The sequence below is a fragment of the Lepidochelys olivacea genome (assembly GCF_965140295.1).
Source record: "Lepidochelys olivacea isolate rLepOli2 genome assembly, chromosome: 6".
NCBI classification, from domain to species: Eukaryota; Metazoa; Chordata; order Testudines; family Cheloniidae; genus Lepidochelys; species Lepidochelys olivacea.
In genome coordinates this window covers 47710126-47730258 of record NC_140416.1, presented here as the reverse complement: position 1 = coordinate 47730258, position 20133 = coordinate 47710126, and the positions used below count along the sequence as shown (strand labels likewise).

At 42.1% G+C, this 20133-nt stretch overlaps 2 protein-coding genes across 8 annotated transcripts in view; one reads left to right on the top strand and one right to left on the bottom strand.

Annotated features, from left to right (window-relative positions):
* Window positions 1–12787, bottom strand: part of PDHX (pyruvate dehydrogenase complex component X) — a 97790-nt gene extending 85003 nt beyond the window's left edge. The window contains exons 1-2 of one of the 5 annotated variants that reach the window (XM_084630471.1): window positions 12658–12787; window positions 2753–2836 (exon numbers count right to left, since the gene is read on the bottom strand). In XM_084630471.1, coding sequence (XP_084486597.1) covers window positions 2753–2813 — 61 coding nt within the window. In that variant the 5' untranslated portion in view covers window positions 2814–2836; window positions 12658–12787. Of the gene's footprint in view, window positions 1–2752; window positions 2837–8938; window positions 9383–11708; window positions 11880–12072; window positions 12561–12657 lie in introns of those variants that run through there. The other 4 variants (XM_084630472.1, XM_084630473.1, XM_084630469.1 and 1 more) reach the window with 4 other exon arrangements.
* Window positions 12788–13032: 245 nt separating this feature from the next.
* APIP (APAF1 interacting protein) overlaps window positions 13033–20133 on the top strand; it is a 94591-nt gene continuing 87490 nt past the window's right edge. For all 3 annotated transcript variants that reach the window (XR_014711977.1, XM_084630476.1, XM_084630475.1), the window contains exons 1-2: window positions 13033–13184; window positions 19263–19363. Coding sequence is in view for 2 of the 3 variants with exons in the window: in XM_084630476.1 (XP_084486602.1) it covers window positions 13116–13184; window positions 19263–19363 (170 nt within the window). In the remaining variant the exon portion in view is untranslated. The remainder of the gene's footprint in view (window positions 13185–19262; window positions 19364–20133) is intronic.

Below are 20133 nucleotides of genomic sequence, written 5' to 3'. Positions count from 1 at the left end.
AGTCTGGGTTTCAGTCTGCTCCCCAACACTATCTGCCTAAGTCTTCCCCTTAACTATCTGACCTCCTCAAGAATGTGTCAGTCTCTTTAAACCCTTTGATCCCCTCTCCCGCTCTCAGGGTTGAAACATTTCTGGAAAATACAATTTAGCAAGCCCGGGGGGGTGGGGGGGAATCTATCCAGCACATTACAGCCAATGGCTCCAGCACTGTCCATCCAGTTTTTGCTAATAAATATTATCTGAGCTATTGCTCTCTTCCTCCTACCTGCAGGTAAACACTCTCTTTGGTGAATTAACCCAATTTAGTCACACAATGGAGCGCCTCAAAATAATCACAGAGAACCATATAAAACATAGTATTCATAATCATAGGCAGCTCCAAATCTAACACAAACATGTTGCCCCCCTAAAGCCATGAAGCCTGATTTTCAAAGGTGCTAAGCACCCACTACTGCAACTGAAATCAAAAGAAGCTGCAAGTACTTAGCACCTCTGGGGGAAAAATAAATCAAGCCCACAGTGTGAAAGGTCACAAGATAATATTAGGACAGCTAAGGCCTTGTCTACACTACACAGTTTTGTCAGCAAAAGGCAGCTTTTGTCGACAAACCAGTGTAGGTGTTCAAACTTCAATGCTCCTCCCACCAACAAAACTCTCCTGTTTTGTCAACAAAATAAAACCACTTTGACAAGAGGCGTAAAGCATGTTTCAGCAAAGTTAGATCGACTAAGTGTCAGTGTAGAGACTGCGTTCGTTCCTTGCCACATCTGGCTTCCAGGAGCTATCATACAATGCCCACCGTGATAGCTCTGCTCACTATTTTGAACTCCGCTGCCCTGCATCCAGCTACACAGGCATACACCTCCTCCCAAAATTTTGAAATTGCTCAGCATGCAGAGCTCACATAGCTACTGCCCAGCTGGACACGCCGGCTCCCAGCAGCAAACACACTCCTGCTAGGACCACAGGGAAAGGGGTGAATCTCCTTGGTCTTTGGGAAGAGAAGGCTGTGGGAGAACTCAGAGGGAAGATTAACACTGAATCCTGTTCTCCCCAGCACTAGGACCACAGTGGCAGGCAGGCAGGCAGGGTGGGTTGCTGCTGGGGCAGAGGTGCGGGAGAGAAAGACTCCTGCTGTGCTGTGAAGAGTCACGGAGGGACGTGGGGGCTGATGTAGGGGTGTCCTCCTTCCCCGCCAGCGTACTGGTCTCCACTGAGCTGGGGTAGGGGGTGGGGGGACACCAGCCGTCAGTGCTCCAGCTTCTGTCTCAGAATTGGTTGCTTCCGGCTGCGGTCTGAACAAGTGTTCAGGCTGGTGAGTGCTATACTTAGAGACAGGGTGCTGACACACTCACTCTCCCCCAACACACACACACTGACTCTCTCTCTCTCACACACACACACTCTCTCCTCCCCAACACACACTTTCACCCCCTTCTCTCCACACACACACACTTCGGAGGGCTTCTTGTGTTAGTGTTCAGCAATGTCAGTTTGGTCAAATTACTGAGTGCTACTTTAAAAAGTGATTTAAAATGTGTTACTTTTCGGGCGCACACAGCAACCATTACAAGGTCCATAGCATGATGCAAACAAATAGGGCCAGGCTCACCACACACACATTACTGTGGCTCAGTGTTAATATGCTCCTTCAAGGCATTCCCCAGATGAATAGCCTCTCCTCCTCCCCCACTGGGCTCCTCTTATAGCCTTGTGTTCATAACACACAGAACAATATTGAACAGGAGTGCAGGATCCGCGCTTTCTGTCAGAGACAGCTGGGTTGCAGGTTACCAGAGCAGTTGAAAAGCAGCAAGCAATCTAGTAGGATGCTCATGGAACAATGGAATTGAGAAAGTGATGCTGTACCTGCCCCCATGAGGCACTGCAAACACTTCCCAAAGCACCCTGCAGCCAGTTGCATACTGGGATAGCTACCCACAATGCCCTGTTCTTGTGCTGGTATTGGGGATGCACTTCACCAACACAAGAAGCCTAGTGTGAACATGCAACAGCGGTTTAATTCCAGTAGTGGTTGTACATCAGCGTAAATTGCATCAACAAAACTCCAGTGTAGACAAGGGCTAAATGTTCAGCTTAATGATTCTAGTGTGCCAAAGATGGGGTACATACCCGCCCTTAAAGATTCAAATAAAGTTTAGTTAGCACAAACTAAAGTTTCACATCACGCTGATAAGGCACTATTACCACATACAGAGGTTTCTTTCTCAAAACGCAGTTTAAATTCAAATTACCATAAGAAATTGGGAATGTAATAACAGAGATTCCACAACACCTCTGAAGTTGTCTAGGATTTCTATATAGATAAATCATTCCAAAAATCATTTGTGATATTTCATGGGAATCTAGTCATCTGTACATTATTCATAATCTACAATATTACTTGTCCATTACTGTTTTTAAAAACACACACACGCTCTCAGAAGCGGAGTGCAAAGATGCTTCTTGACTTGAGAGTTAAGAATGTATTTACAAAACTACAAAATATGTTAACAGAGTAGCTTAGAGGTAGTTTTCAGACTGTGACCAGTGAACCGGTGGTCCATGGAACTTGTCCTTGGTAGGTAGCAGAAAGAAACATTTTTGAGAACAAGCAATTTGTGGATGGGGTATTTGGTAGAGAGTTGGCATCCAGTAAATGATCCTGCTCTTACAAAATAGTCCACATAATGAGTTGGAGAACCAATGCACAGCTCACTAAATTTGTCATTTTAGATAATTGTCTCTCACCTTCCTTTTTTAACCATTTCACAATATTTCCTTCCTCCATCGTAGGAGACAGTGCAGGCATGAGTATTTTAACAGCAGGACTACCTAGAAAACAAGACACTGGAATTAACCACTAAAACCTCTGCTTATCACACAATTAATACAGTTGAGATCCCTAAGAAAGGAAAGAAATGAGAGTTAAAAGCAAAATGAGTGAATGGACAAACAATCCAAGGAAATAAAAAAAAAATCCACCCTTGTTCTGTATTGTGCTATAGACTACTGAAAGAGAAAATTATTACATTTGTAAAGAAATACTTATGGAAGAATGCTTATTTATTCAACAGCAGAGATAAAACAAGATGTCTTTTTTTCATCCTTTCTGAATACAATGTGGACCTTTTCTGCAAAGGGAAAATGTTCTAACAAAGATTTAGTATGCTTGCAGGCTATAAAGATCTTGCAGAGAAAGACTAAAACAGAGTTCATTTATTCCTTAAAGTCTCTGTAGATCCACACCCAAGGGGTCATGATCCCTAAAGCACATGAATTGTAAAACTGAGTTGAAGTTATACATGGTTCATGCTCCCAGAAAGTCTACAGTGCAGAAATATAGATAAATTTGCCCCTGACTTCTATTCCCTAATTAGTTCTCTCTTGTTCCATATCAGTCATAGAAACTGACCTGTCTTTGCTCTGGTACTTAAATTATTTAACTTTAGCATTACTCATTATTTTAGCATTTGTAAAGTGAATCCAGAGACTATTCCTGATCAAATTCCCTTTTGTGGCTGTATCATCTACAGTAATTGATAATCTTTCTTTCTGATAACTGCTGGTCCGGGACTAGTACTTAGAAAAGTTACTGGTCCTGAGAATATTTGTATCAGTTTGCCAAACCCTTTTTATCCTTGAGAACATGTGAAATAGTGCACCTCACAGCATGGGTCCATGGCTTTGTTTACTCAAATATTTTGACTGTGTGATCATATTATGGACCCCCAGAATTAGAAATTCTCTCTTTATTGACTTGAAAGATTTCATAAAATACACAGACTTGGTTCCAGTTCTAACAGTCTGTTTTGAGACACTGGCCTCAATTAGTAAATCAAACCTTAAAGGCTGAGAATAAAACATGGTAATAAGAATAATGTGATTTAAAGTTCTTATGTTATGAACATCCAATAATTAATTAAGGTTCACCACAACTCAGTTTCCACACAAGCATTTCTTTATTAGTCCAAAGGCCACTTGGTGCTGGCTACACCCAAAATACAAATATAAGCATATATACCTTAGTAATAAAAACAGTTACTGTATAAGCATTGACCAAATACACACAACCAGATCTGGACCAGGAGATACTTTCCCATTATGGTGTGGCTCCAGAAGGGCAAGGAAAAGCTCTGACAAAAACCTAGAAAACACTGCTGCTTTATATAACAAACAAGTGATGTCTTTGATGGTTAGTGGACCTTCACTAAAGTAAGCTGAAACAGTTTAGGGCTGCACTCTGTTTTCTTCAAGGATTTCCCCTTATTTCACTTTGCTGCATTTTCCCCCAGCTACTGGACTAAGCATTTCTAACCAGTTATTTACTGCACCTGGTGTCCACTTAACCATGTTTTCTTTATTTCTATAGCTTAGCCCAAACTTTAAATAAGATAACACTATGAGTTTAACACAAACAAACCACATTTCTCATGAGTTTATTCTTTTTGGTCACATACTTCAGGCCTATCACTCATGTTAAAATCCAAACAATTTAAAACCATTTAAAATGCCTAATGTGGGCCGATACAAATAGTAAGGAGTGGACAAACATCACAGAAAAGCAGAGATCTCTAGCTTTCCAGTGATATATAGCATTTATTTCTAGCCATGGTGGTTCAAAAATACCAGATGTTAAGCCTGGTCTACACTTAAAACTTATACTGGCATAATGATGTGAGTTAGGGGTGTAATTTTTTTTTAAAGCTACTATATTATAAGGCCTAGTGTAGATGCACTTATACCAAAATAAAAGTGTTTATGTCTCTCACAGAACTTTCTAGCATCACTAGGAACAGGACAACCCTTATGAAAACCTGGTTGGGAGCAGGGGAGGACCTGGCAGGTCCTGAACTCACTAACCACTCCTTATACCTTTGTATGACACCACCATCACCGCACTTTTACCGGATTTTTCATCTGGAAACACAAAGTGTTTTGCACAGGTGGGTTTAAGTATTATCTTCATATTATAGATGGAGCAACAGAGGTCCAGATCCTCAAAGGACACAGGCGTTGCTCTGCTCAGCACTGCAATACCTAACCCCTAGACGCCAGCTGTCTAGTGGAATACTCAGTCCTGAGATAGGTACCCAAGCTTCCCACACAATTCATAGAGAAAGTTAAGGACCTAAGACAAGGATCTTCAGAAGCCACCTAACCTTGCCAGGAGCGGGAGGCCCAAGAAAGGAGAGGAGCGTGGGTGTCTAAGCAACTGACACAGCAAGTCTGGCTAATAGGAGGCGCTAATCTCCAGTCTATCACTCAGGATCCTTAGCTGCGAATCCTCTCCTAGAGTTAGGTACTTAGGCCATGTCAGCTGCTTAGAGAGCCCAGTGTCATAGCAGCCCAATCATCTCTCTCTCTCTCTCACCATTCTCACACTTGCCTTCCATTTCCCTGTGTCCCTAGCTGTTTTTTGTGTGTAGGTGCTCTGCGTCTAGCCCTCCTACTGCAGGGTTTGACAGGTATAAGGCATGCTGAAAGCACACCTACAGGTTTGGGCACCACTAGCAAAAGAGACATTCCCCTACCTCCTAGTTTAAGAATTTTGCCTTGGCGTCTCTGGGACCCGAGCAGCTCGTTAGCTGTGAGACAGCGTCAGGGCTTAGGCAGCTCTGTGAGCGCCAACTGGTGGAAACTTGGACACCATGGTCTCATCCTACAATTTTACTGTCCAAAGTGGAAAGTTAGTATAAGCAGAGCAAACAGACGTTTGATGTCATTTTCTTAAGGCTGCTACAATCACTTTTGGACCAGATCATACAGTCTTAATTTAATTTAAGCAATAATCCCAGTTGTTTATTACAAACAATTATGAGAGTAATTCCCCTTCACCAAAATCAAATCTATACTCAATAATCCTGCCTTTGTATTAATAATACCTAGCATTTATGTAGCACTTTCCAGATTCAAAGATCTGTACAACAATTAGCTAATTCTCACAAGATTCCTGGGAGGTAAGTAGTACACCTATTTTATAGGTGGAGAAACAGACACATTTCAGTGACTTGCACAGAGCTTCACTATGGTGGTAGTGGAGCTGGAATTAGAACTCAGGAGTTCTTGGCTCCCAGTTCCATGCCCTGTCCACCAGACCATGCTGCTGCCATCACTCATATTTTTATAGCCATCTACTGTTTATTTAGGGCCACATCTAAATCTACCACCAATTATATTTAGAGAATCAATTTAAAATGTTTTTAAACACAAACCAATTGCTAACTTGAAACCATCACTGAGGCCATAACACTTCCACGTTTGGTGACCGTTTTAACTGTTATGTTCCTTCCAGACATAAGATTTAAATTAATGGATTTGAAAAATCCTGTGGATTTGCACTGCATTTTATCTTCCAAAGCGCTGGTCAGAACTTCTATGCTCACTGCTTATATTATTTCACCTGCCTTGACATGGGTACAGGAAGCACTTTGTCAAAACAGAAAAGCTGCAGTGAACTAGAGATATAAGTGCCTCAGCATATTACCCCGTCAGTTGTAAAGAAAAAAATTACTACGCTTCTATATCAGTGCAAACATAACACAGTAATAGCTGAGATATATTAAAAAACTAGAGTGAAGTACTACATTAGGGGACCATTTTCTTCTCTCTGTGAAAAAAATGCACCAGTGTCTTCACTCATCAGGGTTCTAGCCCTATACTGCATTTAATGAGCAGCCCTACAGCGTTTTAGCATGCCCATTACCTGTTCAAATATAAATGTAGTACAAACCAATTTGCTGCTATTATGAAGCAGATCTAAGCTTCATTACTTTGACTAGTCTACATATGGCATTGCTGGAATTTCATCTCAAATCTCTCTGCTTATGGGAGCACATCATGTGAACCAAAGAGCTATAGTAGAGGTTGGATCAATGCCAGAATAAATTACCCAGTCATATTTCACTTCAGCTCCTCTCTCTCTCTCCCCCCCGCACTGCGCATCTTCTATATTCCACGAGGGTCAGACACAGCTAATTCCCTTAATACTAGTGTTCATTAAAGTAACATTGTTCAAACCACTCTAAAGATAACACACTTGCACCATCTGCAGGTTAGACAAAATACAGATACTATGGCATGTGCACCTCAGGAAACATTATAGCAAGGCTAATGGCAAGAAATGTTAATACTGCAATTACGGATTACATGAGAAAGTGTGCTTCTCTTAGGGTACGTCTACACTACCCACCGGATCGGCAGGTAGTGATCGATCTATCTGGGATCGATTTATCGCGTCTCGTGTAGACGCGATAAATCGATCCCCGATCGCTCTGCCGTCGACTCCTGTACTCCACCGCAGCGAGAGGCAGAAGCGGAGTCGACGGGGGAGCGGCAGCAGTCGACCCCACGCCATGAGGACGCGAGGTAAGTCGACCTAAGATACATTGACTTCAGCTACACTATTCTCGTAGCTGAAGTTGCATATCTTAGGTCAATCCCCCCGCCCAGTGTAGACCAGGCCTTAGATTGGTACAAAACGGGTACAGTTTGAATTAGTCCATTTTTGTTCTAGAACCTGTTTTAAGAAGTCTTCATTTGTCATGAATATAACAGGAAAATCTTTAAATAATTTTTTCTATCATAAACATTATTTAAAGTTCTAGTCTGACTTTAAAGGGCCTATGATATGTGATGCAGTGTAAAGGCACAAAAGAAATGGATGTTGTGACTCCCTAACCAGCACTTGCTGACTATCTGCAGGCAGATGTTTGATCACAAGGTACTGGCTCTCCTCCTTTCCTATTGCCTAGTCACATTAACAGACAACTGAAAAAGCATTACTTTCCCATATAACGTCCCTTTGGAACTGCAGTAATAGTTTATCTGACCATTGGATTGCCAGGCGTCCAGTTTTCAACCAGAACGCCTGGTCGAAAAGGGACCCTGGTGGCCCCAGACGGTACTGCTGACCAGGCCGTTAAAAGTCTGGTCGGCGGCTCAGCCTGGGCCGGGGCTAAGGGCCTGCCCTGGCTCCATGCAGCTTCCAGAAGTGGCCAGTATGTCCCTGCAGCCACTAGGCATAGTGACAGCCTGGGAAGCTCTGCACGCTGCCCTCGCCCCTAGTGCCAGCCAAGCAGCTCCCATTGGCTGGGAACCACAACGAATGGGAACTGCGGGGGAGCACCTGAGGGCGCGAGGGCAGCACACATTCCTTTAAGATAGCCCCAGTTAGGCAGGTGTGGTTAAGTAGGTCTATGTGGGTTTGAACATGTGCTATCAACATCATACAGGGGAAAGTTATAACTTCACATATAGTGTTGTTGCACACATTTCACCATGATATTATTGACCAGCAAGTTATTAGTTTTCAAATGGTACCTCAGAAGGCATATTTTGTACAAAGGTTATTACAGTTGTACAATTTGTACAAAGGTTATTACAGTTGTGTATAGCTGTATATAGGGTGTGAATACAGGGGAGCATTGGGTCACACCCACCTTCTAGTAATTTCATCTAGACCACATTTCCCTTGTTCACGTATGAGAATGTCATGTGGGACTATGTCAAAAGCCTTACTAAAAATCAAGATATCTCACATCTACTACTTCTCCCCTACTAACCAGGCCAATAAACCCATCAAAGAAGAAAATTAGGTTGGTTTGGCATGATTTATTCTTGACAAATCCATGTTGATTAATACATATAATCCTATTATCCTTTAGGTGCTTACAAATTGATTAATAATTTGTTCCAGTATCTTTCCAGCTATCAAAGTTAGGCTGTCTGTTCTATAATTCCCCTTTTTAAAGGGAGGCACTATGTTTTCTCTTCCCAAGTCTTCTGGGATCTCCTCTGTCCCCAATGGGAGCATACTTCTTTGTAACTATACCTGAAAGTTGGTGAACTAGGGCATTAAACACTGAACATCACATCACACATTTACAAAGTATTACTAATAGGTTATAGTGTATTTTTATAAGTATAAAAACTCACCCAGGCTTGAAACGCATCCAATACATCTACTAACCAGAGACTGATATACCAGGTGAGAGAAGGACACTACCAATGAGGTTGAGAAATAACATCCTGGTAAGAAACTCATAGTTCCTGGGAAGGGGGAGGAATATAGCCCATCAAAGTACTGCCTCTTGACCCTCCTTGGGGTTCCTTCTCATCATTTTCTGGCTAGTAGGTGTGTCATAAATTTGAAAGTCTTTCTTCCATCTTATATACAGAATTCTCTTCTTCCCCACAGTCTATTTTTGGGTCTTCCTTGCCAGTGAATAGTCCCATTACCTGCCAGTAGAGTGGCTCCTAACTTTCCTAAGTATCAGAGTGAAAGTGACATGATTCTTGTCAGTTTTACCACTGACCCTCCCCAAAACATACCAGAGTCTTATCAAATTTTCTCTGCTGCTACTTGAGAAGCAGCAGAAAAGCTGTACACATGTAGAATCAAGTAGACAGGAATACTACCTTTGCAACCGTAAGTGATAGAAACCTAATAATTTTTTTTTAAATGAAAACTTGCATTCTGCAGAAACTGATGACTGAGAGAACTCTGACAGAACAGTCCAGAAGAGAAATAAATACTCTGTCTTGTTTTAGTAATTTTCACTGTATTAAAAAATAATCCACTCACTGGTGGCAAGAACATGAGCTGATTTTAGAACAGTTAGAGCAAGGGAATGGGAGTCGTGGCCCTGTTTTTGTTCTACTAATAACTTGGTATGGGACACAAGGCAAATTACTTTGTTTCCTCTGTGCTTCATTGCTCCAGTGTCTCAACAAAGCTGTAAAATAGGGATATTCCTACTTATCCTTATCACAAGAGAATATGAGATTTAATCTAAAATTGAGTTCTATAAATGACAGAGTTTTGAGATCCTTTGATGAAAGGTGCTATTGTAAGTGCAAAACACAGGTCCTGGAAGTGAAAAAAGACAAAGGTAGAAAGACTTGTCAGCTATTTTAAAATGCAATTTGAAAATTATATATTAATCTGAGCTCTTATTTAAGAAAATCCTTGCATGTGGTTTGAAATTAAAAATTGTTCATTTTACTACAGAATTTACAGACATACACCCCAGAAAATGAGAGATGTCAGAAAAAAGCTTCAAACCTCAACAGAAACATGCATTACCCCCCTCCCACCCACACAACAAAAAATTAAATGCTGTCATTGAGGCAAGCAATATAGCAAGTAGGACTAGAAGCAGGAATCCTTAATCAGGCAAAACACAGTGAACTGAAGTTTTGCCTAGGTAAGGACTGTAGAATAAAGTCTATAGGGATAATCAGAAATAAGTGAAATTAAATTCATAGATCTAAAAAGCTCCAAGTGGCTTCGCTGTGACTCTCCCACTCTACTTCCACTCCTATTTAAATAAGCAGCCCCCATCACAGCTGTCTCAATTCCTTTCCACTTTGTCCGTTATTCCACCCATCCCCTTTATTCCCTGATCACTTAATGATTTTCACTTCATTTGTCCTTTTCTGATCAGAGTGCTCAGTTCATTAGATGTCTCACTGAACAGATATTTTAAAAAAATAGGTATCCTGTTAAAAAAAACCCCGGTACCTACGCTTACCGGAATTTTGAGAACTAATTAAGGAGTCACAAGCAGCAACTCCAATGTTTCAGAATTTGGGGGAGGAGAGTTTAAATAACAAAATATTTAGAAATTCTGAAGTTGTTTCAGCTTCACGGTGGTCTGAAGGCACCATTTTTTGGCAAAATTTCACTGTTTTTATTGAAATGGTCATTTTCCATAAAAATTTGTGAAAAATTTAGCAAAACCCAAAATATTTCAATAACATTGACAATTTTGCAAACATTTTCAGTTCATAAAGATGAAAAATTTCATTCAAAACTTTTCAACCAATGTCATCTCTAATCTACAGACTCCTCCTCCTGCAGTACTGCTAGAAAACTTCCCAATAACTACTACCAGGTTTAAAAGATGTTCATTTTAGCTGAAGACCAAACTCTGGCTCAAAGAGACAGAGAGCAAATTCTGGAGTTAGGAATCCTCCTTTCAGGATGAAAGGTTGCTTCCATTTTTAGTCCTACATTTGACCCTGTAACTTGCACAGAATACTTTCTTTTGTTTTACAGATTTTCAGACTTAATCTCACACTAAAGGATTTTTTTTGTCAGGAGCCAGGAGCAGAAAAATGGATAGAGGTAAATCACAGAAGGAATTTGGGAGTTAGAGGACTTTGAGAAAGTACAGCTTTAGTTCTTGAAGACAGTTCTCAGTATTCTTTAGCCACTCAACTCAAAAGCAGCCACAACTATCATTAGAAAATAGTCTAAACCCGTTTGCCATATACTTTGTCCTCTAGACACCAAGCTTGGTGCCACACCACCGTCTTCCTTTCTTCCCAGGCCTTACATCCCTCATCCTATTTCCACTGGCCAAACAGAGCATCGCTATCCACCCCCTTCATTCTCTTCCACTGGCTAATCATGAAGTCCACTCTGCTTCTCCCCCACGCCAACCCTTCACACCCCAACATTACTGCCCACTCACTTCAGCAGGTATCCCATGGACCCTCTCCTCTGTCCAGATCACCTACTCACCACCATACCCAGCTTGCAGAGATACTCTGCCCTAACCACAAGCTCCTCGCAGACACCTGGCCTCTGTCATTACCATCCCCTTTCCTTGCCCCTGGAAGTCAGTGCTGTCCTCCACACAGCTGCAGCACAGGCAGCCAACTAAGAACTACCTGTTTGTGACTGAGGCCAAATACTCACCCAGCAGCTCGTGGCTCCTGTGCCGAAGCCTCCAGCCGCCTCCAAGGCGGAGAGAAGCACAAGCCCCCGCGACTAGTTTCCCACCCAAGAGTAGTTTGACCATCCCTCTGCTGCGGCAGCTCAGCCACAAGGAGGCTGCCATCTTGCTCTCCTCCCACCCAAGGCTAGGGCTGTCCAACTCACTGCCTGAGAAAAAAAGATACCCGCCCCCCCCACACACAACAGCTGTCCCACCCCTAATTGTCTCAACAGAGATAAGCACCCCCTTGCAGCCAGGGCTATTGTGTGCTCCGGTATGGTGGAACCCGCTACCCCGCCTACAGAGGGAGCAGGACTGGCTACCTCCCTGCCCAAAGACACACACTTCAATTCAAAACCCGTTCTCATCGATGCAAGCCAGAGAAGCGTTGTCATTTGTGTCGAGCACCTGGCTAGGGCAGGGCTTCAGGTGGGGTGTAGGATTTGATTTCCCCATAATACCCGTCTTGTTTCAGTATTGCCAAACCTGAGCGTTCAAAAATCATCAGTCAGAGCCCCAAAATACTGTGATTACTTAGAAAGACTGTTTTTTTTAATAAGAAAATTGGGGTTTGTTTGCTATCCGGTGTATGAGCCGTGGGGGTTCCCTTGGATCCCTTGCCCAAGCTGTCCTTCGCCGTGACAAAACTTTTTTTTTTTTTTTAATGACAAGCGAGATTCACTCCTAACTCCAGAAGCCGGGCATTTAAAGCGAAACCCATGGTACAGTCACAAGCGTTGGCCACCGTGGTTGGTACTTTGCGCCGTGGCCCCACCGCACGAAGAGGGGTCCGCGGAGGATCCTGCCCAGGAGAGCTCAGGAGCTGGGTCTAAGACGAGACACAACGGCTGGACAGGACAGACCGGGGCCTGCGCCTGCCAGCCGGGATACACAACGTGAGGCTTCTTCTGCCGCCTCCTTCTTGCGTACCCAGGTGCCAGCTGCCTCCACATCACCGGGCACCGGTGCCCGGGCTCATCACCCCGGTCTCCGCCTAGGTCAGGCCCCCGCTGGGGGTTACGCCCAGACAGATACTCCGGCCACGGGTCTTTTCTCTCCCCTCGCCGGCGTGTTGGCCGCTGGAGAAGGAAGCGTCTCGCCCCCCGCTCTGCGTCGGGCCGAGCCGGCCTCAGCCTGGGGCATGGCCCGGGGGGCGGGGTTCGGGCTGGCGGGCGAGGCGCCCCCTTGTCCCGGCGGGGATCCGACTGCACCTGACTCACGGCGCCGCCCCAGCAAGCGGCGGGGACAATCCCGCCCTGGGGCTGCCCCCTCCCCGCCTGAGCGGGGACCCTGGGCTCCCCGCAGCCGAGTCCCTGCCTGCGCCGAGGGCGAGGAAGGACCCGGGGTCCTCCCCGGCGCTGGCTGGCTCCGTGTGTCCAGACAGCGCCATGGCTGCGGCGGGGGGCGGCTTCGGCTGCCAGCGCGGAGGCGGTTGCGTGGCCGGGGATGCGCCGCAGGTAGGCGGCGGGGCCTCGGCATCTGAGGGCCGGGGGCCTCCGCGCGGGGCCCGGCTTGGCCGCGTGCGCGGAAGCGCTCAGGTGGCTCAGGGCCCGAAAGCTCAGCGCTCTGCGGGACCCAGCTCTTGAGCTGGGAGGCTCCCAGGCCACTTTATAAATGGCATCGGGAGTGGTTTTATCCCTCAGTGACATGCAGCCTGTAGTGTATTAAACTGCTCTCCACAGGAATGTGCTACTGGTAGCAGTTACTGATACGTAGCGGAGTGTAAGAAACTGCTGTTTTGTAAAACTGCTACCTGGTGTAGCAAATGCCTACAGGGAGCAGTTTCTTGCACTATAGTGTGTGTGTGTGTGTGTGTGTGTAGGAATGTGCTATATGTAGCAGTTATTGATAAGTATAGATTGTAAAAAACTGCTACTTGAGGTAGCAACCTAAACCTCCCTTGCTGCAATTTAAGTCCATTGAGTCTTGTCCTATTCTCAGAGGTTTAGGAGAACAATTCTTCTCCCTCCTCTTTGTAACAGTCTTTTAGGTACTTGACAACTATCGTAGTTCAGCGTGGTGTGATCACTTGCGCTGGAATTAGGTGAGGGCACAGGAAGGAGCAAACATTCCTAACTCTTCTGAAATGGCAATGGAATCTTTTAATTACTCAAGGACCTCTGTTCTACTAGCTAAAAGGTTGCATGAGCAACAGCAGGGAACACCTCAATAATATCATTCTGTCACTGAATTGGTACTGACTGGGAGGGAAGAGTGAGTTGCCTGACACTTTCCTGCAGCAGCTGAGATTTCTCTGGCGGTCACCCATCAAGTATTGATTGACCTACCCCAACTCAAGATCTGTCAAAATGAAAGCCTGATGTGGTGCATTCATAGTAGTTAAATAAGGGCCATAACTAAGACTAAGATTTTGTCACAGATATTTTTAGTAAAAGTCATGGACAGATCACAGGCAAAAAAGAAAAATTCATGGAAGCCATGACCTGTCCGTGACTTTTCCTGAAAATACCTGTGAAAAAATGGGGATTTGCCGGTCCCCACACTGCCTGAAGTAGGCAGCTGTGCAGAGGCTAGGAGCTGCCTGCAGCTGCTGCAGGGAACCCCTGCTGCCTGCAGTTCTGGGGGCTCCTCCGGCTCATGGCGACTGGAGATTCCCCCACCAGCTTCAGGAGCCCCCACTGCAGCAGCCAGGAGCTCAGGGGTTCCCCCGCAGTGGCCAGGAGCTCAGGGGATTCCCCCGCCACTAGTAGCAGCCAGGATCTCTGGGGGTTCCATGGCCGTGAGCTCGGGGGTACCCCACCACCCATGGCAGCTTGGCGCTCCTGGTGTTGCCAGAGATGGCAAGGGTACCCCTCAGCTCCATGAGCGGCAGGGGACCCGGCAGCTCCCAACCACCTCAGGCTGAAGTCACAGAGGTCGCTGGAAGTTACAGATTCTGTGACCTCTGTGACTAAATTGTAGCCTTAGTCATAATGCACCAAGGTGTGTTTTAGTCAACTTTAGTTTTATAATCATTTTATCAATCTTAAATGTTCAAATAATTCTCATAGATAAGAGCAACTAGAACAAATCCTGTTTTGGGACAAACAAAGAAATCTATCTTTGGGACAAATAAATCTATCTTGGATAAATTTATCTATATTTTTAATTTCATTTAGATTATGTATGTCAATAGCTGCTTTTACTAAATTAAACTTGCTTTAAAGTATTGTAGCTATCCAAAGAAGACTTGTGGTGATTTACTGCAAGGATCTGGTGCCTTTAGAAACAGCTACTGTGAAATATCAGCTGTATGATTTCTTCTGCATATGTCTGGTTCATTGCACTTGTTTCTAAGGGAAATATACATATTGTCCCTAAGATTTTGTCAAGGGAAGACACATATTTAATACATATGGATATTCACCCTAGAGTCCTAAAATAGCATTGGTGGGCCACTGTATTTTGGATCGTAAAGCTATTGAAAACTGTCTTCAAAAATCATACTAATGGACTTATTAAACTTAATGAAATTTATTAAACTTATTAAACAAATTACCTTATATTGCAATATAAAAATAATTTAACACATTTTGAGACCCTAATGTAGTACAAATGGTTGCAGTCACATGAAAAAAACTAATTTTCCTTGACACCTTAGACTCTATTGGCTTTTAAAAAAAATAACTTTAATAAAGCATCCAATTCCCAGAGAGACAAAGTGGGTGAGGTAATATCGTTTATTGGACCAACTTCTGTTGGTGATAAAGACAAGCTTTTGAGCTTACACAGAGCACTTCTGCAGGTCCAGGAAACTTACTCAGAGTGTCACAGTTAAGTAAAAAGAAAAGGAGTACTTGTGGCACCTTAGAGACTAACAAATTTATCTGAACATAAGCTTTCATGAGCTACAGCTTGCTTCATCGGATGCATCCGATGAAGCGAGCTGTAGCTCACGAAAGCTTATGCTCAGATAAATTTGTTAGTCTCTAAGGTGCCACAAGTACTCCTTTTTCTTTTTGCAAATACAGACTAACACGGCTGCTACTCTGAAACAGTTAAGTAAGATTCCCAGACCTGAAGAAAAGCTCTGAGTAGGCTCAAAAGATTCTCTCTCTCACCAACAGAAGTTGGTCCAAAAGAGATCACCTTACTCAAGTTACTCCATTGGCTTCAGTAGACTTGTGTTGATATACATCAACTGAGTATCTAGTCTAATGTGTGTTTACTTGGCATCTGCCTGAGTGTGAAAAATGAAGAATGACAAATCAATAGCAATCTCAGTATAAAACTCCTATTAAAACTGTATTTTAACTGTTACTAATGACAATTTAGATTTTTAAAACTGATTTAATTTTAATTGTCAGATTTATTTTTCAGCAATGTAAATATAAATGCTTAGGATTCTTATACACGGACTCACTCAGTTAAAATGTATTATAATTATATAGTTTAAAATCTTGTAGTTTCTGTTGTGCATTTTAACAAGCTGCTTTTCTTAACTGTCTTGCTTCACTTGACGACAAAACACAGTCAATGTTGTTTTCAAAAGATAATAAGCCACAGCAGAACAGTGATGACTGTGTTTCAATTTATATCTGTTGTACAAATGATAGCTAGCCCAGATTTATCAAAAACTAATCCTGGATTATGTCTGTTGAATCTCCAAGTGCCTTTTAAACATGTTCACAGCTAAGGTTCATATGAAGAATACAGCCATTGTCTGTTATGGGAGAGGATTACAATGTTAAATCTATATAACCATTTAATTTTTAAAAATTGGAAACACTGTTGTATTTGATTTAAAATACCATAGTTGATCTTCATGGCTATGTGATGAAACCAGATGCTTTCATAAATAGAGCATTTGCTGATCCTGGAAAAATACAGGAGGGGTGTTTTTTGTAACCCTGGAATTCTGTGGGAAAATGTTGGGAATTTCTTAATCTTCTTGATTTAAAAAAAAAATATATTGCTGAATGTGAACTTTTTTTTTTAATTCATCTCAATTTTTCCAGTGATGTTAAAACTAAAGGAAACAATTGTATTGTTGTGGTCACAGCATTTATGACAGGCTCCCTACCAACCAGAGAGAATATGGTGCACCTAGAAATAGTGTCATCATCATATACAATTTATACACATATATAAACTCATATTACATAACAGGCATATATGAAACCTGTTTAACGTGTTTATGCACTCAAGTGTAATGGCATGTTATTTTTAATCAAATTAGTAAGGAGACAAGTTTTCTTTGAAGTTGAAAGAAAAAATAGGAACGTAGTACATAGGTTAGACACTTTTAATAGTGTATTGTGAATGAAGTTTAAAAAAGGAAGAGGCTCTGGGAATTGTATTATGTGTCTGGAGGGTGACAGAATTATTAAAATCAAATTTGACTTATAATTTTATATACACTAGTGTGCTATCAAAACTAAGGCCCATATTATGCAAACATACACTTGCTTTGTAGTGGTAAAATTAAGTATGTGCATGAGTTTTTGCAGGATCATGGCATTGTTAAACAGCATAAGTATTTGGGAAATAGATTTGACTGTTTAATTAAAATGTATTTAATATAGCTTTTTCCATCAGGGGAGAACCAAAAATGAGTTACTTACATTTTCAGCTCAGTGAAACTAAATGATACTGCAGATGAAAGTATTTAGGGAATTTTCAGTTTCAGGTTTCCCTTGTAGAAAAATATTACCTTTCTTAAAGGTGTGTTTTTCAGATATTCTTGTACATAGTATTTTATTGGTTTTAGATAAATGTAAAATATTGTCTATCTTTTGTGCTTGAGAAATCAAACTTTCTACATCAGGAAGGGGAAAACCAGTTTCTAAGGGTGAATGTTATTGGCTCCATAGAGTTGTAAGCAACAAGACCAAAGCATCTGGTTTGCAAAACTAGCTTTGGTGTCAGATACATGGGAATGTCTTGGGTTCCCAATCACTATCCCCTTTTTCCTAGGTGAACTAAAGAATGAGTTACAGAATCCAAAATTAATCAGTAAATGATACTTTTCATGAAAAGAGATTCTACAGGAAGAGTAGCGAAATCAGAACAGGCAGCAATAGCCTGTGAAGTTAGTGACAAGTCTTCAAAGGTAGAAGCTTCAGGAACCAGTGATTCTGAAGTATGTGTTACTGTGTTACAAGTTGGAGATCAAAGTGTGTATTTAGGTCTTTCAAACAAAAATATAAAAGTTTGAACAGTTTTCTTGTCATAAACAAAGTAAAATTAAACATCTATTGTGCATTTATAAATTGCGGCTCTCTAGCCCAGAAATAGCTGCATTTCCATGTAGTATGTAAAATCCATTAATGTTGTAAATACTAATAAGACATTTCAACAACTTCCCTAACGTTGGATACATAATAGTATTCATTTTCTGAGTGCTGTTACTTAGTATACTTCTTCCCTGTGTTTTTTAGTTTTATGCAGCGCTCGACCAGTGCTCCCTTTAGTATGTCTGATATTTAAACAGTAAAGCAAAGCTGAGCTGCAAAAATCCCAGATGAACTATGAATGAGTCTGTGACACTGTACTCACCTTCAGGAACTATATATACTTTTTTTTATTTAATATTCCATTGTGTTTATAAAATTAGTGATTATATTAAATTGAATAATGTTTTCTCTGAAAGAAATATTAAAATGGAGCAATTAAGATGATAGCTAAACAGCATCTGAGGCATTCTCACATCGTAAAATGGTAGGAATGTGAAGCTAGTCAAGTGATCTGGTGAGGTGAGCCTTCCTCTTTTGATATTATTTAAATGCTAATTAAAAAGAAAATAAAACAGATCTAAAACTTATACAGTATGATCCATACATATTCATAATCATAGTAGATATATCCCATTAATAAAATTAGGAATTTTGTTATTGTAATTCAAATTAAAATCTTGCAAAATAACCCTACACAAAAACATTCAAGAGGAGGAAGTATGTATCACACAGACTTCTAAAAGCAGGTCCTACACTTATTCCTAGAGATGATGGAAAACGTTCCTTTATTTGGCACTCAGTGGAAGCTCTTCAGTCATGTGATATGAATTTACAATGTAAGTTTGGGGTAGTGATTATGGTGGGATAGATGCACAGGAAGTTAGCCTATGTGTAATTTCACAAGGGGAGGAATTAACTGCCTTCAAAACATTTGAAGGATGTAAACACTAAGGATGGGCAAATGTATTTAGGGCATGGAAGGAGAAATAAGAGAAAAATTATGCTACTTTGTGATCATAAGGATAGTTATCCTGTATTGGCAAAGGTCAGTGGATGGACTAGATGACCTAATCTTTCTCTTTTCTCGCTAATCTTGGTGGGATCGATCTAAAGTTCATTGACTGTCCTGAGCTTTGGACCAGGCCTTTCAACTATGAATGCCATCTGATTTTTTCTGTTTTTCTAATGTGGCCCACATAAAATGTCCAGGGCAGCATACAAACATACTGTCAGTCTTTAGTTCAGGCACCAGTGAGATTTTTTTTTGATTTTGAAGTTCTTCTGTGTGAATCAGATATCTCATGCAATTGATTCCAACATTTATAAGTGGACAATTACTTTTTTTTTTTTTTTTTTAAGGACAAGTTACATCCAAGAAATCTGATCCCGGAGCTCTGTAAGCAGTTTTATCATTTAGGATGGGTCACAGGAACTGGTGGAGGAATCAGCTTGAAACATGGGTAAGTGGGGGTTTTGAAAGCGATAACTATACAGATGATGGGTCAGTTGAATAAGCGGTGAGTGCACCACAATTCATGAAGGATGGCTGAAATTCAGGAGTGAGGCATTAGACAAAGATATGTTGCAGAGATAACATTCTTGGTCTCTGAGAAGAAAGGAATAATTCTTGTATTCAGATAAATCCTGAAGATGTATTAATGGGAGATAATTTAGGCAGGTCAGGCAACAAGAAGATAAGATGACTTGTAGTAGGAACCACTTTTTGCTGTATAATTTTGCAAGAAATGTACCACTATCTAGTCAGCTTGATAAATTTGATGTTATTAATGGACGCAGAGCTCCTCTTAGTGGCCATTGAAAGAAAGGAACCGTAGTCATAATTAAGGCTAAGTTTTAGTCATGGGTATTCTTAGTAAAAGTCATGGACAGGTCATGGGCAGTAAACAAAAATTCACGGACCCGTGACCTGTCCATGACTTTTACTAAAAATACCCCTGACTAAAACTGGGGGCGGACTCGGGAGGTGCCGTGGGTGCTGGGGAAGTGGGGGAGTGGGTGCTTGGGCGGGGCAACTCATGGCCCGGGAGGGTGTTGTGGGGGAGGAGTCATGGCCTGGCGGGGGGAAGGGGCATGGGTGCTGGGGAGGGTTAGTGGGGCTGGGGCAGGCTCCCTACCCAGTTCCTGGGAAGCAGTGGCCTCAGCTCCACGTGCTGTCTCCACTCCATCCCGAGACAGGCCCCAAGCCCCAGTTCTGCAGCTCCCATTGGCT